Here is a 26357-nt window from a genome sequence, read left to right as displayed (position 1 = left end):
GCACCAAGCCTTTTTCTGCATAATATTGAATAAAGAGGGCCCAGATTAAACTCATACTGAGCTGTTACTAACTCTGTAACTCAGATTCCTCTAAGATGAGTTGAAATGCAATGTTAAACAATGAAAGAACCAAATGTTCTTGTCTGAGGATGTTTTAAAAAGAAAATTTTCCACACAGAGCTGACATGACAGAAACTGAAAATAAAGTCATGCATTTACTTGTCACTAACTTTCAGATATGCAGATTCCTGAAGAAATGGTTAAGAACCAAGCAAGAATAAGCAGACTTTTTTATTATGTATTTTAGGTCTGCTTAAAACATGTTTTTGATGCCACTATTCAGAGTAGTGCTTAGGACCTCAGGATGTGGCATGAAAGAGAGTGGTTGTAACTTCTTGATAACAGTAGAAGATGGCTTGTAAGAAGAGGCCCAAAGTGTCAGCTAGCAGGTGGTCACTGCTGCAGCATTGTAGAGTATCAGTTTTGTTGCTAAATTCCTGCCCTCCATTTTGATACAAATGTATGTCCAGATATTATTGCTGTTTCATGTAGATGCGTGTTTATCACAGTTACCACCAAAAGTTACCAACTGAAATATCAATTATGATGACTGCAGTCTTTCTTATGTAGAAAATGTTTTTGGTCTGCACCTAATGTGTGTGTAGGATGGAGTCCAAGGTAAACTACATCTGCATGGACTCAAAGAGTGCAGCCAGCAAATAGGCAGGCCCATGGCAGATTTCACTATTGAAAATCCAGGACATGAGGATTTCCAGCTAGACTTTGGATGGAGTCCTGGACAGGAGACTTACAATTTACCAATGCTAAGAGCTTTGTTGAGAAGAGGAACCAAACCAGGTTCTAAACAAGTGTTTAAACATTCACAGGTGTGTACATTTTCAGGCTCTTCTGGAGAAAAAAGTAGTGTACCCTTGCTTTAGGAAATTTGACAAGATACTTACGTACAGTAGTGATTTCAGAGGACTGCACCTATCACCTTCACACAATTCAGTTCTCTCCATATTACTTGATATTTATACTTTGGTGATTAAAAGAAGACATTCCTCATCTGGCCATTCTCTTTGCTTTCAACACGAAAGACTATTGAAAATTAAATGTTTCATAACATACATCAATATTTCCCAGAAATTTTGAAACAAATTAATATTTCCCTTCAAACTGGTTTTTAACTGAATGTGTGTTCCATGTAAAAGACACTGAAAATGCTTATCTGTACGTTTATCTGTTATGGCAACCCCTTTGTGGCTCTGTTCAGAAGTTGGGGAAAGTTGCTGCAGCAACAGCTCAAGTTATGTAATGTTTCAATGAAGTATGAGTAAGCTGGTTTGCAGGGGGCTGCGATACCAAGCTTTCCTTTACTGTCAGTTTCTATCTCTGCTTGTGAAGTGAAATACATTTTACAATAGGCTTTTAAATCCTCTGTGGAGAGTAATTTAGATTTAATATGCTAAATAGTAAAAATAACAATATGCAGAGAGAATAATTTTGAGTATTTCTTAATATCACATTTTACTTGGCATGCTTGAATTTGCATTAAAAACTAGATTTTATTTATTTTACAGAATCAAAAATGTAGCTGATACATTGCAAAGTGTAGCAAGACTTACCTGTGTTCATGTAACCTGAACAGCATGAATTACCACACTAAGCAGCAAATTATTAACAAACATCTTGGATTACCAAACTTTTTGTTAAATCTTCAGAGTTTACCTATTCTGGCCTCTGGCTTCTCTTTGCAATACCTCCAAATCCTAATTCTGACAACAGAGGTTTGGGAGCATATTGAATTTATGCATTCAGGACTGAGCAGAGTGGAATGAAAGCATCCATAAAGGAACTCAACAGTTTGTCCAGGTATAAGTGATGGGGAGGCAAAGTGTGACTTAGGAGATTTGGCTTTTAACCCTACCTGTCCTGGCTATTAAACCTGGCTACATTTTCAGGAGAGAATCTTTAGAGAGATTTATGTGCTATGAAACACTGATATGCTTTTTCAAGCATTCAGCTATGCCAGGATTCGAATGATCCTTTTTATATATTGTCAGTTTCCTAACAAAGTCCCATCTATTTCTGCATTGAGAATCTGGCTCTTTTTCTGACTGAAGTTTAAACAACTAAATTGTGCAGAGAGCACATAAAGAGTCTGACCCTCTGGCAGAATATCAGTTTTTTTGATTTTAAATGCCATTTTTATGTCCTGTATATCCTAGAAGAGTGAGGACTGTAGATGCACTATCTTGCTCTAAATGATCTTTGCTTGACAGCTGGTATGGCTTTTTTTTCCTTACATCTGCTCCTATTTTGCACCTTGGGTTAGTGAAAAATCACTGCATTGGCTTTGTCAGGTGCTCTTTATAGCCCAACTCTGGAGTGTGACAGGGCTTTCTGACTGTGAAAATCATTTTGGAGTCCTTTGCTGCTTCTGCTGGGTTTTTGGGGGTTCTTGTTGTTGTTGTTGTTTGGGTGGGGGTTTTTTGTGTGTGTGTGCTTTGGTTGGTTGGTCTTTTGGGGGTTTTTGGTTTTTTTTTTTTTATTTTGTTTTTGTTTGTTTGTTTGTGGTGGTTTTTTTTTTTTTCAGAAATAGCCTTCAGAACACTAGTGTCTTATTAATATGTTGTTATCAATTTCAGTAGTGATGGTAACACACATTAACAGAACACACTGAGAACTAATCTTGCACTGAGCATTAGGCAACATGAAGGGTGCATTCACATTGCTATTTGTGAAGAGAGTATCCAAATTGTCTTCACTGACTTTGTGTTGCTTCATAGTTTGGAGTGGCATCCAGGCATACAAAGTGGATCATTTTCAGAAGAAACTAAACCACATATTTTTTAGAAACACATTCAGTGTTCTTCAACCACTGACATACATTCTGCTAACAGGAGCAGACTGCAACCAGTCCAAAATAAATGGACTGGTAAAATGTTTGTGTAAAATGTAAAATGTTTGTGGTGTGGACACTGGGAGACAACTGGTTGTTAACCTCTGTTTCTGTCCCCACAGGTCAGCACTCCTTGCTAACACTGATGGACCTTAGAGGGGCAGCCATGGTGTTTGCAACTTTTAAGTTTCTCTGGACTGTTCCTTGAGAAATGCAGTCCAGTGATTATTTCTGGAGCTGGATGCCTAAATTCTCATTTGTGTTGATTACTGTGTCAACTATGATGTCATTTATCTTGTCCAGCGACACCCTGTTATTCACCTTTCTGTGTGCTGTCATCATTGTACCCTCTCTCTTCTGTCCTTCGGCTTTGTTCGAGTGAATTGATTCTAATGACTGGGGGGGCAGTAACAACATCTGGGCTGAAAGATTTATATTGGGTATTCAGTCTCACAGAGGAAGTGGTTAAAGCCCTTCTGGGAATGGACCTCCACTGAGCATTACAAGATTCAGTCTGGTGTTGTCAAGGGTGCAGCTGATCAGATTATCAGGCCAGTAGGCAGTCACCTCTTATTTTAAAGAGAAATCAGCTTCTCCAGACAATGAAAGGCTGACTACAAAATATGTTCACCACCTCTTCTACCACTACTGGATGCTGAGTTTGCAGACAACTATTGTAATGATTCCTTACAACTATTATAATAACCACTATTCTCTATGTCTCATCTTCCAGTTTCCTAAAAAGAGCAGGAAGTTATCGTGATTCTGCTTCTCTTGGGGTTTTGGGGGGGATTTGTTTGATTTTTGTTCCACCATAGTGATTTAGCTGGTTGAAAAGGAGCATTTGAAGTCATATTATTTTGGTAGGTGCATTGAGGTGTCATCCTGCTGCTGGGCAGAACCACATTAACAATACTTTTCCTCAAATTAAACAAACATAAAACTCCAAATGATACCTAAGTACTGTAGCCTCATCTAATTACTTGTGAATAGAATAGATCTGTGTGAAAATAGATCCAGCAGACCTACCTTCCTGCAAAAATCTTGCCTGGTCAAACACTAAAGTAGAAGTTCAGATTCTCTGAGGGAATTGCAATACCTCTACAATCAGCTGCCAGGGAACTCTCCATTACAGATATTCTAGTCCTGGCTAGGGAGAAAATCACATGAAAATTTTCCTGGACCAATGACAAACTGGTGCATGGAGCAAAACAAGGGATGTGAACTTCCTGAAACCCAATGGATTTTTTGTCAATCTGTGGGTTTGGCTGGTGCAAGAAGGATTGGAGGGCACTTGGACACCACATTCTGCTGTCAACCCAAGCGAGGGAAACAGCCACTTCTGATGCAAGCAGTGCTTTGTTTGTTCTTGCTTCATGGCACAAATATAGTGTTGTAAATCACAAACATGATTTAGGTGTGTTTGCACACAGGGCACACATGCGTATGCAAATACTGTTTCATCTGTAGAGAAATGTATTGTAAAATACACATTATCTATTTGTGGATTAAAAACTCAACGTTCTGTCAATGTGTGCTTGCAGCTGAGAAAGCCAACCAAATCTTGGGCTATGTCAATGGCAGGGTGGCCAGCAGGTCGAGGGAGGTGATTTTCCCCCTCTGCTCTGCTCTGCTCTGGTGAGGCCGCACCTGGCGAACAGATTGCAGTTTGGTTATCCTGAACATAAGGAGTCGGCACCATTGGAACAAGTGCAGAGGAGCACCACAAGGTTAAGAGGACTGGAGCACCTCCCATACGGAGAGGGGCTGAGAGAGTTGTGGCTATTGAGCCTGGAGAAGTTTGTGTGGAGACCTCATGGCAACCTTCCTCTATCTATAGGGGTCTATATGGAAGCTGGAGAGGGACTCTTTGTCAGGAACTGTAGTGACAGGACAAGAAATAATGGGTTCAAACTGAAACAGGGGAACTTTAGGTTAGCTATTAGAAGGAAATCCTTAACTGTGAGGGTGGTGAGGAGCTGGAACAGGTTGTTCAGGGAGGTATTCAAAACCAGGCTGGACAAGAGCTTAAGAAATCTGGTCTAGTGGGAGATGTCCCTGCCCATAGGAGTGCAGTTTGTGACTAGATGACCTTTAAGGCCCCTTCCAGCCCCTTCATACGGATTCTCCGGGCCGATCTATCCGCGCACGCCACTCACGGGAGACGGCCACTCGCCACACGCGGCCCGGGCGGGCCCTGTCCCTTTAAGGCCGCCTCCGCGCCCTACCACGTGCTGGGGGCGGGGCGTGGGCGCCGCGCAGCCAATGGGGACCGCCCGAGGGGCGCGGCGCCAGCGCGGCCCCGTCCCCATCTCCGTCGGCCGGCGGCGCGCGGAGCGCTGCCTCGCTGTGCCCGGTGCGCGGCCGGTGTCGGCACCGCCGGCCGGGAGCGCTCGGGCCCTCGGTCGGGTGGCGGGTGGCCGCCGGGAGCGGCGCGGCTGAGCGGGCCGGCGCCTCCTTTCGCCTCTCCTCGCCTCCGCGGAATGCTGGGCGGCTCCGCAGCGGCTCCGGGGATGCTGCCGCGGCCGCCGCCGCTCGCCGCCCGTTGAACCGCTGCGAGGAGCGCGGCGGGGCCGCCGCCGGGCGGGGCGGCGGCATGGCCCCCACCCTGCTCCAGAAGCTCTTCAACAAAAGGGGCGGCGGCGCGGCGGCCCCCCACGGCCGGGCTCCGGGGGAGGGGCCCGCCTTCAGGTGAGCCGGGGCTATGGCCGCGGGCCCCGGGGGCTGTGGCCGCGGGGCGGGGGGCGGAGAGGCCGGCGCGGGGCGCAGGTGTGCCGCGGCCCCCGGGGGTCCCCCGCGCTGAGTTTCCGGGGGAAAGGGGGTGCGGCGGCAGGCACGGCCGCGCCGGGGTGGCTCCTCTCCCGCCTTTCCCTCTCGTTGGAGCTCTCAGCCATTTTCTGCGCGAGTTGGCCGTGGCACGCCCGGGAGCGCGGGGCGCTCGCCCCTCGGCGGCGATGGGGGAGAGGCGCCGGGCCCCCTGTCTGGCGTCTGTGTGTGGTCGATGTGATAACTCGTGCCCGGGTCTCATCAGCGCAGGAAAATTAGGAAACGTATTTAATTAACAATTAAGAATTGTTGTGACCTAAATACACGTGCGCAGTCTGGTGACCCGCTAAGCATTAGGCACGTTTCACTGCCCCCTGCTTTTGATACCGCGCATACTGAAAGGTGAGGTTAACTAGCTATCGCTGCTTCAGGGTTTATGTGTATTGCCTTTATATGCTGCTAATTCTCTGTGTAATATTGAACTATTGGTGTTTTCTGAACCTTCGGGGACAGCATTTTGCTCAGGCTGGCGCTTTGGAGCTTTGTGCGTGTGACATCTGTGCTGCTCACAAGACCGAGCGGGCCGGTGAGCGCAGTGACAATCACATGCATGCCCGGTAACCTCTGTGCCTGTTTTTCTGTGCGGCATGAGTTGACTGGTCTTGTGATCGGATGGTACACAGGGTTGAATTGGAATCTGGGCTTTCACCGCTGAAACTACTAAGTATGGTGAGGAAGAGCAGTGGGCAGTATTCTGGTCCACAAAAAGCCATAGTGCCGAGTATGAAACATCACAGTCGTGGAACGATTATAATTCAAAGATGGTCTTTGCGGGACATGGCCATTTGTGTGGCTAAAGTTGAAAGATCATGGAAAACAATGGTGTAAGATGAAAATTACAATATATTTGGGTTACAAGCTGATTCCTTTGAAAGATATTTGACACAGCATTGGAGCTGTATTTGTATTCGAGAGCAAATCTGGTAAATTTTGTGAAGCTGCGGAGTGTATACACTGTACTCCTAAGTGTTGGTTACTTTTGTGTAACAGCTACTTACTTCTTTTAGCACTTATTCACCTTATGAGTTAAACATCTCCTTTAATATGGAAGAAAACAGTTTTCTACATTGAAACTGACAGTTCCAGATTGACTCTATTATTTTTCATTGTACTTAAAAGTATTCTGTGTCAGAGACCAGTGCTGTTAATTCTGGATTATTGGATTGTTATTGGATTATCAGGTATCTCCACGAAGGCAGATTCCTTGCACAGTGTGTTTCCCCTTAAAATCAGTAGATTATTCTATGTGGAGTATTAGTGAAGTTAGGGGTTGTACTTTTTCCTTATTCCTGTTTTTTTCAGTAAGATATTCCACACTTGGTTTTCAGTTTGAGTAACGTTTAAATGATGTGACACTTCACATAAAAGCTAATGTAGTGAAAATACTGCTATAGGCACCCTTTACTCTTTTTATCTTGTATTTTTCTTCATTCCCTTTCTGTCTGACTTTTTTTGACACACCTAACGTTCATAAAATTATTTGAAGTATTTTGCATGTGAATGGAGGGAGTATTTTTGCTTGTTAATATTAAGCTTCTTCCTTATGACTTTTAAGTATGCTGTAGTGCATTTTCTTTCTTTCCAGTGATCTGTTCATGGATCTGCAAGAGCATACTTACAGGGTTATAGAAGCTTTGCTGCAATGCTTTTAATAGACTTTCTGTTCAACAGTAATCTCTGTTTGAGTGGGGAGATGTGATTTGATCTAAGTGAAGTAGGAGATAGAATCCTTTGGTAGCTTCTGTATTAAGCATATACCGCTGGTCAGTGTTGGAGGCAAAATGGCAGAATCATTTTCTAATGACATGACTGTCTTTTTAGGGATTTTTAATTAGCTTTATTCCTTCCAGGTTTTGGTTAGTGAGGTCCCTCTACATTCAACATGTCTTGCAGTGTTTAGCTCTGTTAAGGAGTCCTGTGAGACCAATAACTGTCTGTATCCTTGGACTTTCAATTGTTATGAACGCTTAAATATATTCCCACACCCTCCTTACCCTGAACAACAGAGGAGTCACCAAAAATCTGTCTAGTAGATCGTGCTCTCTCAAATTAATGTAATTTGACAACTTTTTTCAACTTTTTACGTTGTTGGGAAGCTTTGTGTTTTCTAGTTTTCCCAGGAACACCAGGAAAAGTTCTGTTACAGAGGGGGATCAACCAGGCTTGCAGTTTGCCTGTAACAAGTACTGCATGTGCTCATTCTGTTGTGCACTCTCCTTTAATGGGAAGTAATCTTGGCCAGAGCTTCATACTGCTTCATCTTCTGGGCTCTGAAGGAAACCTCAAGCTTCAAGGTCCATGCTGCTTACCAGGATGAGCTGGCACAGCCTCAAAGAGCAAGAGACATGGTGCCTGTAGTTGAATGTGGAGCTATAGGAAATGATTTCCTGGGTGCATGAGTTATTAGCATATTAATTTGGCTCAGGAGTGTTCCTTTAAAGAAAACCTCTAAATTGTCTCCACTAACTGCACTTTGGCTCACAAAGCCAAGTGGCTTCAGTACATGAACTGGATTCCTGTTGGAATGAATGAAATTAAAAAGTGTGTTCCAGCCACTAATGGGTATTCAGTCTCTGGGACCATACTACAGCTGGTCAAAGGCAAAACTCCAGAACACGTATAGTGTGGGTGTCAGGTCTTTAGCACCGATTAATAAATACACTCTGTGGAGCTAGTCTGGGCTGCACTGCATGTTCACATGAGCACAACCCTTACCTGCTGGGTAAGGAGAGTGTAAACATGAGGTGTAGATGTTAATACAGAGCTATTGGGATAGTAGGACTTTCTACTGGCCCAGGTCTTCCTTCAAGATAATGGAAGTATGACGTGGTAGAAGGGTAGTAGCTAGAATTAGAGTATAGCTTAATTCTTTTTTTCACAAAAAGAGAAGTTATAAACAAACTGGAGAACAGACATGTATTAGTGAGATACTACATTTGTTTAAAGCAGTTTTGTATACAGACTTGGAGCTTATCTTCTTTTTTTACTGCTGCTTCTTGCTTCCCTTAACTGAAAATATCTGTGTGTGTAATACATATGTAAAGATGTGTGTGTACACACACCCTTTTCAACACTGGAGGCACTTGAGTGGCTGTAATTGAATATATTTCTTCTCAGCCTCTGAGGCTCTAGGAAAACCCAAATTACTTCGTGTGCAAGCAGTGTGTATTTATATGGATAAATTCCCCTAAAACTTATTTCCTTATGAAATGTCACTTCCTTACAAGATTGGTTTAGCATAGTTTGTACAAATTTTTGGGGTGCTACCAGGGTCATGTACTCAGCGGAATCATAGATCTACTCGTGTTGGAAGATCCTCTTCCTTAGAGATCCTCTAGTTCCAACCACCGCTGCCTTAGACAAGGACATCTTCCATTAGACCAAGCTGATGAGAGCCCCATCCAACCTGGCCTTCAACATTTACAGGAAGGGGGCATCCACTGCTTTTCTGGGCAAACTCTTCCAATGTCTCACCACACTCACAGTAAAGAATTTTTCCTAATATCTAATGTAAACCTATTCTTCTTGTTTGAAGCCATTCCTCCTTGTCCTGTCACTAAATGCATTTTGAAATAGTCTCTCTCCATATTTTTTATAGGCTCCCTTCAGGTACTGGAAAGCAGCAATTAGGTCATCCCAAATCCTTCTCTTTTCCAGGCTGAGCAGCCTCAATTCTCTCAGCCTTTCCTCATAGGAGAGATGCTCCATCCCTCTAAGCATGTGTCTCTCCTCTGGGCTTGCTCTAACAGGTTAATGTCCTTCCAGTGCTGGGGACCCCAGAGGTGCATGACCTCCCTCACTGCAGGTGGGGTCTCAGGAGGGCAGAACCCTGTGGCTATGCTGTGTTTGATGTTTGGCTTCCTGGGCTGCAAGTGCACATTGCTTGGCTCATGTTCAGCCTTTCACCCACCAACGTTCCCAAGTCCTTCTGGGCAGGGCTGCTCTGAATGTGTTCATCTCCAGCCTGTGCTGATACCACAGGTTGCTTTCACCCAGGTGCAGCACACCTCGCACTTGGTCTTGTTAAACCTCGTGAGATTCCCATGGGAACCTTCTTGATCTTGTCCAGGTCTTTTGGGCTGGCATCCCATTCTTCAGGTGTGCAGACAAGCACAGCTTGGTGTCCTCTGCAGATTTGCTGAGGGTGCATGCAATTCCATCATTGATATCCCCCAAGGAACACCACTTGTCACTGGTGTCCATCAGGACTCTGAGCCATTGACCACTGCTCTCTGTATGTGGCCATTCAACCACTTCCTTAGCTATCAAATAGTCCATTAACTTTTAGAGATTACATAGAGTATATAAGCACATGTCTCAAGACTAGAATGTCTCAAGTGCTAAACGTATTTGAGTAAGGCCACCCCTCAATACCTTAAGGAAATTGGATGGGTTGCAGGTAATTTGATTTTACTTATAATTGGTAGCAGTTTTTCTTTGTGTTTACCTGAAGAAGAGATTTTCCATCACTGAGATTTAGAAGAAATTTTACATCACTGCTTTTCTAGACTTTTCAACATAAAGTCTGAGGTTATCCTTAAGCTGCAGGTTCAGACTTCACCTTCATTTCAGTCTCTGATTGTTTGATTCAGTTTATCTTTAATGAAAATAAATGTCTTGGAGTTTTTGTAAGACTGCTTTCACTACTGAATATGTAATTTCTGTATTGCAACCTGTGATTAAGTTTCTTTGATATTGGTATGTGTAGAGAAGAACTGTTGTAAAGTAGGGAATAACTTCATTTTATATGGGGTGGGTTTTTTTTCTTTAAGGTTGTATTATTTCAGCTGTGTCTGAAACTTGCATACAGTCTATTTCTTCAGCTTTAAGTATCAGCTTCTCCTTCTGGTGTCTGTAATGGAACGGATGTCATGTTGTTGCTGCAGGATATCTATCTGGTAACAGTTTGTTAGCTTTGGTATATGAGATCATTTGTTTGGCAGCTGGTACTAGTGATTCCGTTGGTCATAGTGCTGAAATGCTTGGTGAGATCCTACTTGCTAAGCATTATTTCACAGCATTTATTACCAGCCTGGCAATGTTCCACCTTCTGAAAAAGGAAAGAAAGCAGTGATGAGCTTGGAGTCTGCTTGTATGTCAGTTTGTTCAAATGAAACACTCCTTGGAATGTTCTTGTGACCTAACTAGGTTTTATCTTGATCTTCTTGCAGTTTTGTAGAGATCCACACAGCAATAGCCCTACTGAGCACATATATACGTCCTCATACATGGAAATATCCATAAACATCTGGCTGTAAACCCTTTGAAAAATATTTGAAAGAAAACTCCTGTTTTATATGCTGTAAAAAGGCAATCCAGGAAAGGTTAAAGAGCAGATCTAAACCATACACCATTTCATAGACAGCTGGGGATGAGCCTTAGGCTGCAGTATTACACCTTTGCACTGGCGTTAGTCTTTCTTTCATCAGTAAAGTGAGCTAAAGAATAAGTTCTTCAGAAAGAGATTTATTACAGGCTCACTCAAAAATACAGCCTAGAGAGGAAGTAATTCAAAGTATGGTCTTTTGACATGGAAACCACACTTCCAGCCTGGGGCTTTTTTGATGGTAAACAAGCCCTAAGTCCTCTGGTTTTGAACTTTGCAGGAACTAAGTCCATTCTTCTTCTTTAGTTTTTTGGATCTCCCCTCCAAGTAAACACTATTGTGACTGAACAACCCCTTGGTTTCCCCTAGCTTTGCTCTGAGTCTAGTTCCATCTCTCTTAAAGTTGAAAGAAGACACCCTGGTTTTTGTTTTGGTTTTTTTCTTTGCCACAAATAACAAAAAAAATGTGTGGAAATGCACAAGCTACTGACATTCTGAGAGGGATGGATATACCTTGGTTACTTAATTACATGAAAAGGTGCATTATTGCCTGACAGTCAAATGGGTTTTGCCTGTAGCCTATCTTATTTCTGATTTACAGATAATTTATGCATGGAGTTCCATGCTTTGATTCTTAAATCGGTGTGCAGTTGGATAGTAGGTTCTTGATTCCTTATTCTTAGGGCACTTTTGCTGTTGACATGTCCAAAAATGGATGAGTACTGTGCCACGTACTGTAGTCAAAAGTGATATGGAAAGTGATTTGAGGAATAGTAGCAGCAGAAAGCCTTGGAGGTATCTTTCCTTTTTAATGGCACAACTTAATGCAGGAAACACTGCAATTTAACATGGCCATGTTAATGCTGTAAGGGAGTACCTGTTGACATAAATGGTGTGATGTGGATGAGAAAATAAAGCTGCTTGGGGCTGAAAAATGTGGACAAGCATTCATAAAAGTTGGATTTGTGGAGAAACATATTAAAAGCTGATGCAGAGCTTTGTTGCCAGTAGAGGCTGGCTTCATGTAAACTTACATAAACTTTGTAACTTTTCTTATGTAAACTAAGTTAAAGTTACAAAATAGCTTTATTAAATTTAGGGGGAAGGAAGGTGGAAGAGTTTTGACAGAAATATTTTAGTCATTAGTCATCATGTCATCCCACTTTGACGTTGTGGGATGTAGGTGTTTCCAATGCTGGTAGTGGCCTTCAGCTGTTACTTTGGTTTGAACAATGAGTAACAGCAGACCAAATGCCCTGCGACAGTCACAGTGACAAAGTAGCTGGGGGTCGGGGGTGGGGCAGAAAATGGAGTAATTTTTCTCATATAATTAATTCCTTGTTCTGACATTTCAGTATTATTGAAGTTGCTGAGGACTTCCTTTGCAAAGAAAATTCTTCGGATTAATGCTCAGTCTATGTGCCTCAGACCTTTGTGATGTACCTGTTCCTTAAAGAATTCTTTCTGACACTAAGAGTCATGTACTTTGCACCTTAGTGATGTTCATGGATAGTTTCTGATGAGTAAATTCAGATTTGGAGTCATGTGTTTTGTTTTATATTTGTCAAGAGTTACTTCTAAGTGCACCCTTGATTAGGAGCACACTGTTGTCGTGTGTGCAGCTTAGATGAAGCGTTATGAGAAGAATGTTCTTAGGCTGTCCTAATTACCAGTATTTGCTGTGTGAAGGTTTCCATGGGTACACTTCTTAGGCAAAAGATGAGGAATGCAGCTCTGTATGGTGGTGGTTAACAGGCTTGCTAGAGAGAATGAGCAGGGAAAGGAGGACTTTGAATGGGATACTCATGTGAAGACAGCAAATATCTGTCTGCACTTTTTCCGTTTGCTTCCTGTGATAGTGTCAGATTACTGCTGATCTGACTAACAGGCATGGACACGGTAGTTCACCTTTGCCTGTCATGAATCAGCTCCTCTGTGTGTGCTCTGCCTATGCTGCTTCTTAATCTTCATGCTCACATTCTTCTCTGTTCTGCTCTCTCCCCACGTTAACAGTGCCTTTCTCAATCACTCCGGTTGCCCTGTTTGTCTGGGTTTGTCACTTGAATACGTTAGTAATGTAATGTTTTAATGTCCAAGGCTGAGGTCACAAGACATGCTCCAGTGCAGGCTACAAGGCAAAGTGTTCTGAAGCACTGAGAGGATGAGCTTAGGAGTTCTGGCAACAGTGAGTGCTTGTGTCTTCCCCACATTGACTAGGGTGAGTGCAGTTGCATTTACCTGACAAGCAGCTAAAATGTCTTTAGTCAGTCAGCACACTTCTGGATATTGGTGAGATTCTTAGAATTGTACTGATAAATCGTCAGGAGGGCTTTACATCACACTGGCTACTGTTAAAACTGAGTCATGATTCTGCTTCCATGAACTGTGCTGAAGTGAAACTTGAGCTGTGTGTGATGTAATTACTGAATCAGTATGGAGCTTTCTCTGCAGGATGCTCTCACTTCAGTGCAGTACAGCTCAACTTTTCTTCTCCAAGGTGCTCGGTGAAATTCTAGATGTGCTAATGAAATCAGATGTATTAAGTAAACAATTGACAGTATTTGTTTATTTTTCTAATAGAGATGCTAGCAGTCTGAATTTGGTATTAGCACTTTCAAATTAGAAATCTGAACACAGTAGTACTTAATTTTTTATAATGGAATCAGGAAGTTCCTTGCAATAACAACTCAGCTTTTGTTTTCTCTGAGTTTACTGACTTTTATGAAAGCCAGAGGCTTGAATGAACTCAGTCCTCTGAATTTCTGTGTAGAGTATTTGTACTGAATTCTGAATCTGGATGTTATCCAACACCTGCAATTGCCCAATGCTTCGAGTTGGATTTGTTAATGCACAGCTCCAGGAGTACAGAAAATCTGAGCAGAGTACATTAGATGAAGTTTTTTAAGGAAACCCCAGAGAGAAGACCGGACAAACTGTTGAATGCATAGTTCTGAGCAAGTTATTCTTAAATTATTATTATTATTATTTCACTGAATGTAGATAATTTTACAGAATGTAATATAATTTTGTAACGTTAAAACCCTCTGTGATCTGGAAAAGACAGTTATTGGAACTTTTTGAAATCTGCAATTCACAGAAATTAGTTTACATTCAGACAATTTTTTGTTTTATCTTCTGTTTTTCTTTGGGGGCACATGAGCTGGTCCAACTACTGCTGAACAGTTGAGTGCTTGTTTCTGTCACATTTGCTTGCCTTTCCTTTCACATTCCCGCAAAATGACCTTATAAAATCTTCACATTTAACACTCTCCTCTCTAACTTGCACTCTAAAATGGGTTGTACTTTTTAGGACAAAGTGTACTGTAGGAAAGGTCATGATCCTTTTGTTTCTGAAGTGTCCTCTCTTGTTTAACAGCTTGGGTTGAATAAGGTGGGCGGAGATCTGTGAGGGTGCTGCAAAGGAAGGTGTAGGCACTAGGAAGAAGAAATTTGATGCAGAAATCACTTTGTTCAGCTGTGGAGCAGCAGGGTTAGTCCATGCACGTGAAGGCTTGGTTTTGGTGAATGACTCCAATGTTACAAGATGTTGCTGCATTCTCCTGTTCTGTGCTGGAATTGGGTATTGGCTGGACATTTGTCACTTCCACAGCAGTGTTGATAGAACAGCACTGAAGCCCTCTCAGTTGTGTCTGTGTAAAGGTCAGTGATAGAACCAGCTCTTCTTACAGTAGTCTGTGTTAAACTGTCACAACATGCAGACATGGTCATGGAGGGCTAATCCTCAGCTGTGTTCAGACGGCTGGAATAAAGAACAGAGATTTGGTGGCCACTTCAGTTCACTTAGCAGACAACCACAGTAACATCCATCTTAGCTGCTACTTGATCTTGGCTTTTAGCCTGGAGGAAGGTTGCTCTCCTGTGTTAGCCACTTGAAACAGCTTTGGGAGTGGAACCTCTGCCCTCCCAACTGTTAAAAGTGTTTCTAGAACACATCTAGTTAAAGAGTTGGAATAACTAACCCTCTCTCCTTATAAAGGTATTTATGAGATTTGCCTGTGCATGCACATAAATCATGCTTACAAAGCACTAAAATTATTTCAGACACAATTCTAACTTTGGGAGTGGGTGAGTAATAACCTAATGACTTTGGTACTTGGGAGACTTGGGGATATATGTCAGTCACCTCCTGTGGACTAGATCACGGTACAGTTGAGTTCAAAAAAGTTCAGGTACTAAATTTCTTGTGTTCAGAAGTTCCTGTAAGGAGTCTTACAGACAGGGATATATTTGGGAATGCTTTTGAATGGAACTGGGGAAATAACGTATGTTTGAAAATAACTATTTGTCTGTCACTTTATGGTAGCACTTGGTGGAAATGCTGTAAAATGCTTATGTATAGCTGGACTGGATAATGGGTGCAGGGATAGGTATGCAAAGAACATGAAAATACAAACAGAACAATGTATTTTGTATTGAATATGGGTTTTTTGAAACAATCAGCCAATGAACCCATGTGCACGTTGATAATGCATCTGCCCAGTTTCTTTGTTTTTAGCCAAAACATGGCTGTGTGGAGTGCCAAAGATGACTTGAGCCTCTGAATTAAACTTTGTTTACTTAAAGAAATAATTCTCTGTTTGTATTGAAATGTGTTAGCATGTGAACTAGAAATTTGATTGAAATTTTATTTGATTTTGACTTTTTGTTTGTGTTACTGAAGCACTCACAGTTGACTTAGTCTTCATTAGAGTTGTATCCTTGGTTCCCATTTTAACAGAAAGTGAAAAGAAGGTTTTGTTTGTAATTAAATGAAGTTATCCTGAATCTGTAGTTGTTAGGATGTCTTCTAGCAAGTCTGCTCTGGTAGACTTCATCTCAGAAGTAAATCAGGTCTGTTATAAAGGACTTTCTTGTACACTTGTTTTTCTGCAGAATGCTAAAGGAGCTTGACCAATTTTTACCTTCTGTTGAGGAGAAAGCTTTCTAATTTGTCTAAATAATTGCTACATAAGCTTGCTGACTGAAATTTGTTTGCATCTATCAATGTACAAATCATTCTTATTGCAGGACAAGGGTGCAACTGGATTTTCTGTGAGATTCCAATTTTTTTTTTTTCTTAAATATTTCAGGATTGATGAACTGATACTTGGCATCCAAATGTTAGGATGCTCCTGGGTGTGGTCAGCCATAATTATGTACAAACCTGACTGGATAAACTCCTAAGTCTACTATAATGCCAGTGTTTTTGAGAAAATGTTTGGGATCCTATGTGAGTAGTTTAGAGTGGTTGGCCTGCTTTAAGTAGGGGAGACTGTTTCATAACTTAATGACTATTTATACATTCAAAGTCCTACGCAATTGGTGGTAAACAGAACGTAAGTCTTCAGCATAGTGGCTTGCAGCAAGGGTAGGTTTGCCCATGCCAGTCAGCTGCAGGACTGTGGTTTGTTTGGTTGGCTTTGTGTGTAGTCTTTTTCATTGAGAAGGTATATGGCATGAGTGATTTAATTGCCATGATCTTATGCACACGGTTTCTCCTTCCCTTTCCAGTGGAACTTGAAAACAAATCTGTCAAAGCCTTCAAAATTTAGTTCTAGTTACTAGAAAGCTACTTTGTGTGCTGTCTACAAGTGAGAGTTAAGGAAAGTGTTTTGGATGGAACAGACAAATTATCATAACAACAACAAGAGGAGCAAAACATATTTTTGGCTATAACTAGTGAAAAATGCCGGAGCTGACGTTATATCCGTCCATGTTATCACTTCATTCAATCTAAGTCAGGATTTCCTGGCATTCATTTAGACCGAAGCAATGGACTTTGCTGTTCATGCTATAGCAACTTTTGGGTGATCAAGCGTGGCTCCTTATGCATATGTTCTTTCCCATATTCTTGCCAGGTGGTAAATCAGTACTGTCTCATAAATATTCAACTTACTTTTTCTTCCTTCCCTTCCTGGTTATTGCAGACTAACTTTTCAGTTGCAATCTCTGTTTTTGAAGGATCAAAACACATCTTGTTCTTACAACAGTTTAACATAACCATTAACAGAGATCTTACCACTATTATGTTAGCTGGTCAAAAAAATTGAGCTGCTTCAGCTTTCAGCAGTGTTAGAGAGCCAAATCTGATATCTTTTCATAGAATAGGAATTCAGGAGGTAAATTTTAATTTCTTTTTAAGTCAAGCGATACTGCTGAGTTTGTGCTTTTGGGTTAGATGAAACTGACCCCTTCTGAAGCAGTTTCTTTTGGAAGAGGGACGTGCACTTGCCTCTAGCTCTGCTTGAGAGTGTTCTTTTGTACAGTGGGAGTGCGTGTTCAGAACAATGATGAGAAATGGGGATTTGCAATCTTTCTGTGCCTCTGGAAGAGAGTACCCTAAACTTCTGTCTGTAAGGCTTGAGAAAGTGCCATGTCCTCTGCAGTTCACAAAGCCCTCTTGTGAATATAGCCTTTTCATAGTAGAAGTGGAGGAAATTTGTGAAGAAGTGGTTGCTGTTAACATGCGGGGGTTTTTAGCTACTTCGAGTGAAGGTGTTTGTGTGTGTGTTATAGCAGAAAAAATATTTTTCATTTAGCTAGGAAAAAAAGATGTTAAACACCAGGAATTGTTCATGTCTCTGTATCTATGTATTTACTTATGTCCAATAAATAACCTTTTTTCTTAGTAAATTTTTTTCACATTCTAAAATTAATCCTTTGAACAGAGGTTTGAAAGCTGTACGCAAACTCTTTCTGAAATAAAAAAAGAATAAAATATAGAACATAGGGCTTTATAGAGGAGGGAGAAGGAACAGGAAAGAGCAGGCAACCAAACCCATGCCTCAGGATACCAGCCCTAAGGTGTGGTGATGTCTGTCTTGGCCTGCTCCCTTATGTAGGAGATAGTGAGGTCTGAAATCTCTCAGTGCTTTTATACAGCATTGCAACAGAGTAAGAGCTAGTACAGTGTTATTAATACCAGATTCTGCCTTGCATTGTTGCTCAAAATTCTCCTTCAGATGTACAATGTGAAGTTCTTCCTTGTGTTCAAGAGAAGGTGGGGAAAGGCAGAGGCAGGATAAAAGATTTCCCTTAATCTCATTTTCTGGCAGAGGCAGTTCCCAGACGTGCCTTGGCAGTGTCTGTATTTAGTAGCTGTGTTCCTGGCTGCTGGCCCAGTCACATGGCGCCGCTGGAACAAGTGACACGGGAGTGATGCATTAGCTGAGACCCAGCGCTGCATGCCGGACGAGGTGGGGTGGGGTGGCCTGGCCCGGCCGCCTGTGCCCGGCCATGCAGCAGAGATGCTGGACCCAGCACTGCTTGCTCCTGGATGGCCACTATTTGGCTTAAGCTGTTTGGCTGCAGTGAAAGCTGGAAGCTGCTTATTGTAGGTGCCTTGAAAAAATAAACAGGGAAAGAAGCAGAGTCAAACCCTAGAGAGTGTTAAAATTCAAAGCAAGTTCTTTGAAATGGTGGAGATCATCACTATCAAACAGCTTCTGCAAAATATTTGACTTTGGGTCAGCTGAGCTCTCCTGACCGTGAGAAGCTGTGGAGATGGTGGCAGAAAGTGGGATGGAAAGGGGGAAGTTGTTTGAGACTAAGCATGGCTTTCTGTATGGAGGAAAGAACTAGATGGTGGATGGACCCAGGGTGCTAACCTTACTGCAGACTTCACTTTTCTTTGTTTAAAGACCTAGTTTAACAAAAACCGCACTTTTCTTAATGGTAAAACACAATTAAATGCATGCCCTTTTTCGTGCAATTACAAGCCTTTAGCTCTCCTCTTTGCTAATGAGGAATTCCACTTCTGGAGCTAGCTAGAGAGCGCTGTCTCTGTGCTGTTTGTGGTCCTACTTCAAACAATGTACTCACTGGGTGTTTTCTTTGATTAGGGTTTTGTTTTACTGTGGGTTTTATTTTTTAATTTCTACTTTATTTCTGAGATACTCTATGACAGCTAGCTTCCAGTCTTCAGACTTGTAGATAAACCAGTGAACAGTGATTCCTGATAACTTAGAGGGGTTGAGTTGTGACACACTGGTTTAATGGGCTGCTCTTTGTTTGTGGAAGGCTGATGTGTGCCCTTCATGGTGACTCCCAACTTGCCTAGATCTGTTTGTTAACCTCTGTCAGCAGTGTGTGTGTGTCTTGTAATTTCTTTTGCATGCCTGTGATGGTATTGCTTTGTAGCAACAAAGATGATGGAAAAAATGCTTCCAGCCTTACAAAAATCCAGTATATTGTCCTTTCCTAAGTAGGGAATCTGTGGAATTCTAGCTTTTCAGTGAACAAATATGTCCAATATTGTTTTGGACTTCATAGAGGAACACAGAATTATCCTAAAAAAGAGTTACCCTTCTGTACAGTGATTTGATACTGAGAACTTTGTTTCTCCACCAGAACTCTTTCTTCAGGAAAATCTGTCCTGAGAGAGAGCAGTGCTCCGAGTAATACCTTCCTTCACTTGTTGCGTGACTAATCTGCAATGTATCCCGCCTAACTTGTGTGAAGCTAGTAACTATGTATCATGCTTGAACAAGGTAGTTCATTTGAGGTTAATAGAGCTTTGCCTTATTAGGACTACTCTAAGTCATTGTGGAAAAGGAATGTGGTGTGGCATCAGCACAACTCTTCCATATCTGAGGTTGTAGAAAGAGAAGAAACAATGCAGGGTAAATGATTCAAATTAGGAGGGAGGATGGGAACCTGTCTTCCACATAAGCTATTCAATGGACTAAAAGAGGGAAAATCATTAAGCAATCCAAAAGAGATTCCACTTCATCTTTAAACATGTGTTTTGGCACTAATCCTGAATGTCTGGGTCTAGGCATTTTTTGTGTATTGATTGTGCTAAATGTATGTTCTGCAAAAAACAAATGTTCACTGAAACAGCAGATATGAGTCAAACTTTTTTTCCTAAGCTTCTGTAGTCACTTCTAAAAGCTGTTTAGAAAAGAAAACCTTGCAGAGGTCTCTGAAAATATTCTCTTATATTTGAAAACAGTACTTAAGTTTTAGTGGACAGCTTAAGTTCCAGTGGACAGCTGTAACAAGTGGATAGCTGTAACAGAAAATTATTCTTAACTACATCACATATATTTATTTCCTCTTTTCCTCACCCTGAATTTTCTTGCTAAAGTGTTACCTTGAGTTCAAATCATTTAGACAATTGTCTCACAGTGAAGATGAAGGACAGGAAATGACCTACAAATAGAGTAGGTGACATGCTGTCACATAGCCTAGAAAAAGAGTGATTAAACTCTGCTTCACAGAGGATTATATCTGCAGAGCAGGACTTCTTCCATTTTCTGTATTATCTACTTTATGGACTCTGCATGTTTTCTATGTATAGATTTATGTATTATTTTGTTGTTGTTTAGAAACTGTTCTTTGGATTTGCAGTGTTAATTCCCCAGGTACTTTAGGATTTATCTTATTTTACAGATGATTGCATTTACAGATGAGGTAGTGTTGTAAAGCACATCTATTTAGCGAGCTTACAGGAGTTTCTTGTTTTAATGTCTGATGTGAATTTGATAGTTTGATGAACATTCCAGAATTTTAGTTTGTTTGGGGAACAGGTAGTACAGAAGTGAAGGCTATGATTTCCTGATCTTAGTCAAAATGCAATATTTCACTTATTTCGTTTGCACTTCAGAGATGACTGGTGTTTAAAGTAGTCTTCCTCAAGGAGTTGAGGGCTAAAGTTGTCCTCTCCTAGATTGTTTAAATCATATCATATGAGAACAGGCCAAAGATTTCACTTATTTGCCGCGCTTAGGAGGAGCGATTGTGATCCAGAACTTGTCACTTCTCTGGGGATTGAAGTGGAGCTGGTTCTTCTTATTGCTGTAGGTTTCCCTCAGCAACAGAGCGAGTTGTTCAACCTAACCTTGCTCTAGTTTTTTTCCTTCTCTTCTGTCCAGTTTTTAGAGGTTGGGATTAACTGAGATTACAAAATCATTCTAAGGGTGCTGTGCTTAGCAGGTAGCACGTAGCACTGGATTTTGAAATCTTCTTCTAAGTCTGCTGCTGGTCTGGTTGACCATTAACAAAGTTATTTTCCCTTTTTAACCTGGAAGGGAAATTGCAGTAGGGCTGTTATCTTATAAAATGTCTAAAATTTTACTGATGGGGAGAAAGCCCATCATAAGTCATGAGACATGTGAATTGTGAGCAGATACGTCTGGATAACTTTTTTAAAGCAATGATGGGGAAGAGAACTTTGTTCTGCAGTAGAATTACCAAAGCCTAACAGAACATCCTGTGTGCAGCTTTGGTCAGTGCAATACTAGAAAGATACTTAAGATCTCATAGAGTACCCAAAGGAGGGCAACATGGATGGTGAAGGGCCTTGGGGAGAAGCCGTATGAGGAATGGCTGAGGCCACTCAGTTGTTTGAGCCTGGAGAGGAGGAAAGAGAAAAGACCTCATTGTAGTTACACCTTCCTCATGTGGGGAAGAGCAAGGGCAGGCACTGCACTCTTCTCTGTGGGCACCAGTGACAGGACCCAAGGGAATGGCCTGAACCTGTGCTAGGGAGGTATAGGTTGCATATCAGAAAAAAGTTACTCACCTAGAGGGTGTTTGGACACTAGAATATACTCCCTAGGGACGTGGTCACAGCATGAAACAGAGTTCAAGAAGCGTTTGGACAATGCTTTGGGGCATGTCTGACTCTTGGGGACTCTCCTGTGCAGGCCCAGGAGTTTGACTTGATATTCTGTCTTCTGTGATCTGATTCTTTTGTTCTGTCCAAATTTTTATGTTTATTTGCTCAGGAGTATCTTATTAGATACTTTTGTCAGCAGTATTGCCATTGAATTATTTTAAAAGGCACATGACTATAAATTTTCATCAAGCAACTGGAAGTCTGCAACAAGCCTTTTCTCATTGTTTTCCTTCATACTTTTTAAGAAAAGCTTTTCAAAGTACTACTGTCAAGTTCTTGTCCAAGTATAAGTAGTATTTGTCCTTAGAAATAAAAGCATTACAGTGTAGAATATCTAGTGTGTTTCTTGGTGTTGGTAGTTAGGTTTTTTAAACTGATTGCCATATGGCAATGATGACAGATTCTTACTTGCTCCTAAGCTATATGAGGTTGCTAGGGGTTGTCAGATGACACTTGCTCACATGAGAGCCATTAACAGGGTGTTGTAGCCAGTGTTAGAGCAACCTTGCAACTAAGGGCGAGTCACTGCAAAAGCAACTATGCTCTCTTTTTTTTTTTTTTAAGAGGCCATATGGTTCAGTCTTGTGACTACATAATTGCCAGCTACCTAAATCACATACCAGGAAACAAACATAGCTAAAGTCAATATTAGCTGTTGTATCTGCTACAGCTTTGCACCAGGCTTAGTAGGAGAACCTCTGACAGCAGCAAGAGCAAGTCCACGATGGCTTCTGAAACCTGAAAGTCATGTCTGTTCTGTCTGGAATAATTGCAGGAGTACATTAGCTACAGCTGTCTTGTATTAATGGCTTATAGAATATATGAAGATTACTTTGCCTTTTTTCCCCTCCAGCTGGAAATTCAGCAGACTGTGTTCCTTTATAGGGAAGAAAGCTGATGGTAAATTACTGTTGTTAATGGTTGATCGATAGTGAAGAAACCTGCTTGAGGCTGTTTCTCTTCAGCAGGAATTTAGTTTCTTTGAGGAAGCCTTACAAGAGGATTTGTAGCTAAGAAAATGTGTGGGGGTACACCAAAAACTGCAAATGGCACTGGGGAACAAATAGAAAGAGCAAGAAACAACGATGTACCACTTGGAAACAATCTCTCTTGTACCAAATTGGATGAAAGAATTAGAAAGTCTTTGAGAGATGAAAGTGTCAGCTGTGTGAACAAAGTGACTAGACTGCTGCAAAACAGGTATGCATGTAACTTTTTGGATGTATATGATTTTTGACAAAGAAAGGCCGTTTTAATGTAACACTAGATTTATAATAATGTACCTGAAAGGCTATTTTGTAAATAATTGAAAAAGTTCTGTTAGAAGCTTATTCTTGATGATGAAGCTGACAAACTCAGAAAGTCTTTCCTGTTTGAAGCTGAACCAACATTCTTGACTCTGATGTGTAAGATTTATGTATATGCAAACTGAGGCAGAAAGGGTAATTGCCTTTCTTTTCAATTAAGGTTAAATAATCTTACCTTCTCTTTCTAGTTTCCTAATTAGTTTCCCTTATTTTACTGTTTTTTGCTACCTCCTGTGTTAGTGGGTCAAGTACTAACAGTGTGTGGAGCTGACAGGAGAGAATGCTGTGGACTGGGGGAAGAACAGAGAGGGAAACCCTCTGTTTTACTTGTCAAGTTACCTCTAATTCAATTTACTTGTTACCTCTAATTCAAGCATTACATCAGAGTAATCTGAAGTGGGAATAGTGTTTATTTAACTTTTGTGTTGTCCTTTTCAGACATGTGCCAGCATGTCTCCAATGTCTGACTCTTTATAGCTATGTAGCTGTGTTGAAAATATGGTTCAGGGTGGCTTTTTCCAAGTTCTAGCACCCAGGGGTGTTAGAATTAGTATTCTACATTCAGGGTTGCTGGTCTAAGAAGCTGAAAAATATAGATAAATATACAGGGATGTTTAAGCCTGTTTGGTTCTTAAGCCTATATGTTGATGTTGCAGTGAAGGAGTGAGGGATTAATCACTTTCAAAAACAGTTTAAGGTCAACCGAAGTAGTTTTTGAATATAAGTGAATAGGTCACTCTTCAGTTATTGCATGCATGCTGGTAATTATAAAGGTGAAGCAAAAGCTTTCTTTGTAAACATTAGTGTTTGGAAATCTGTATTAACTGAAAGTATTTATTCAGGGCAGAATGAGGCAAATTTTCTGTGAATTTTTTCCAGGAACAAACAAGTCTGCTTTCTCCTAAGTAAGAGAGATCTTGTGTCCACGTCTCATTACTGTAATTGAAGAAATGTTGAACAAGCCAAAGGAAAGTAGCTTATATGTACATGCAGGAGAATATAAAGCAAGCTTAAGCTTCTCTGGGGACAAAACTTTCCAGGGTATCTGTTAGCTGTTCCAAACTTGTGGCTTTCTTTCAGGAAAAAAAACCCCAAATCCATAGCATTTTACTATCTCTAGTATACCTGGTTCTACTGTCATATGAACAGTGGCAGCTGGATTTGGTTTATTTATTTGGACTTGAAGATAATGTTTATTAGTTCTAACATCTTTTGCATACAGCAAAGATACAGTCTGAAGGTGAGGCTGGGTAAGCTGACCTGTTCAAACAGACTGATGGCGTTGGAGGAACCACTTCTTCCTTTGATTTTTGACATCATGCTCTTGTCCTTTTCCCCCTTCTTCTGGCTTTGGCCTTTCAAGTCCTTTTGGAACTGGTTCCCCTTAGGGAAGTCAGCTCACTAAGCAGGCAGAGAACTGACTTGGGAACAAGAAAACTCAATTAACATCCCAACTAGCCTCTGGACTTACTTGGAGTGTATCAGCAAATGTTTTCTTTGTGCCCTTTCCTAAAGGTATATAGTTCCACGGATGAAGTGAGTTAGTGTAAGTCATGCTGCCACCAAGAGGTGCAGGTTCCACTGCCTTCTACTTCTTTCTTTGTCCAACCATGTTTCTGATCCACTTTCGTCTGCTTGGACAGACTTCTGTTGCTGCAGAGAATTCAGTTTACCTATAGAAAGGTCCAACAATTACCAGAGCAGACACAAGTAACAGTAAAGGTCACATAGATACAAAAAGGGGTGAAAGGATATGTGGGGCTCTTACTTTTGTGGTCAAATAAGAAAACATGTTCAGGCAGAACAGCTACATTTAACCTGAAATACAGACATATACACAAGATCACATCAATTTAGTTAATGTGGTTGATTTTTAAGAATATGCAGGATCTGGCATAGCTAAATCAGCAAGAAGCTGATACAGGGATAAGGAAGTAACAGTTTAGGGTTTTGGTTTTTACACATGTGAAAACACATGTGACCAATAAATCTGTGTATTGTCTATTCTTCAACACTCTGCTTTTAGGAGATTGAATACTCCCACTGTCCCTGTTTTGGGGGATCTGTGTGACATAATCTCACTTAAACAATAAAGGGTGGAAGTACTGTAAGCAGTGCTCATCAGCTTTTGTGATGGGCATAAACATCTCAGTCATCTGACTAATCTTGGGTCTGCTGCTGGATTCCAAGTGGAAGTAATGAGACTACGTAGACTCGTATGCCTGTATAAATTGTCCATAGATATGCTTGATGTTATCAAATGAGGATCTCTTCTATAATAGGTAGGTCTGCTGCAGGAACTGCATCTGTAAGCAATGGCATCATTAAAACATAAGTTTTCTATTTGGTTAGAAGTATAAGAAGCAGTAGCTGAAATTACTTCCCTAGATTTGGTTTGCTAGTCACATAAAGCTCTGTATGATAGATTTTATATAATTTCTTAGGTCATTGCTGTCTGGTACTAGAGAATCTGTTTGTAGTTCTGACAGATTGCAGGAATCTTTAGTTCTAGCATGCTGTATGGAAAAGGCTGTTAAATTGGCTTCTACTTTAACATAAAATCCAGTTCGTGTCTTATACAGAAGTCAGCACTGCATGAACAACATGAGGTTTGCTTTAGTGCGTGATGTGGGAGTTCATTTGTTCATAAGGAAACCTGAATCCATGCAACCCAGCCTGCATGCGATCCTGCATCAGAGGGCAGATGCAGGGCTAGACTGGCTCAATCTGTATCTGAACATCTGAACTGAATCTTTCGCAGTTTAGACTTGCATGCCTGTGGTCTGAAGTATGGATGCTGCTGTGCCAGTCATGGAGATAAATAAGGCTTTGCTCTTGCATAGAATTTAATCTAAAGCCATAGAGATGTACCTTTCCTTTGCTGTTAAAGGAAGGAAAAACCTGCAGCCTTTTTAAGGAAACAGTGTAGTAACTTCTGGTTGTCTGTTGCAGTAAGTAAGTAAATAGTTAGCTGTGTAACTATTGGGTTACACGGAAGAGATACTGAGTTATCTGATACTGAGGAGTATCCTATTCATGTGGCAAACTAGGATGAAGTGTATTGATGGCTCTGACTTCTCTTGCATTCAGTGTAACTGGATTTTGTAATAACATTGCACAGGCAGTAGGCTGAGAAACTAGTAACAGACTTCTTAAACAGATGGTGTAGTTGCAGCTCTCTGTGTAAGCAAGGTGTGTAGGATCTTTGTTGGGCAACTATCAACAATGGTATCAGGTCTGGTCTCATGCAGGTTAACGTAATGCTGTGAGTGCCTTTGAAAGGAAAGGCTTGAAAAGAAATCTGCCTGGCACTCTCAGCAGTTCTGGAGGCAACATGTTAGATACACATCAAGAAGTTTCCTCACTGTGGAT

At 41.2% G+C, this 26357-nt stretch overlaps 1 protein-coding gene across 3 annotated transcripts in view; it reads left to right on the top strand.

Moving 5' to 3' along the window:
* The first annotated feature begins 5475 nt into the window (after positions 1-5475).
* Positions 5476-26357, top strand: part of FNIP2 (folliculin interacting protein 2) — a 50702-nt gene continuing 29820 nt past the window's right edge. For all 3 annotated transcript variants that reach the window (XM_066317648.1, XM_066317647.1, XM_066317649.1), the window contains exon 1: positions 5476-5596. In XM_066317648.1, coding sequence (XP_066173745.1) covers positions 5502-5596 — 95 coding nt within the window. In that variant the 5' untranslated portion in view covers positions 5476-5501. The remainder of the gene's footprint in view (positions 5597-26357) is intronic.

Source organism: Sylvia atricapilla, chromosome 4 (genome assembly GCF_009819655.1).
Source record: "Sylvia atricapilla isolate bSylAtr1 chromosome 4, bSylAtr1.pri, whole genome shotgun sequence".
NCBI classification, from domain to species: domain Eukaryota; kingdom Metazoa; phylum Chordata; class Aves; order Passeriformes; family Sylviidae; genus Sylvia; species Sylvia atricapilla.
This window is presented reverse-complemented; position numbering and strand designations above follow the sequence as displayed.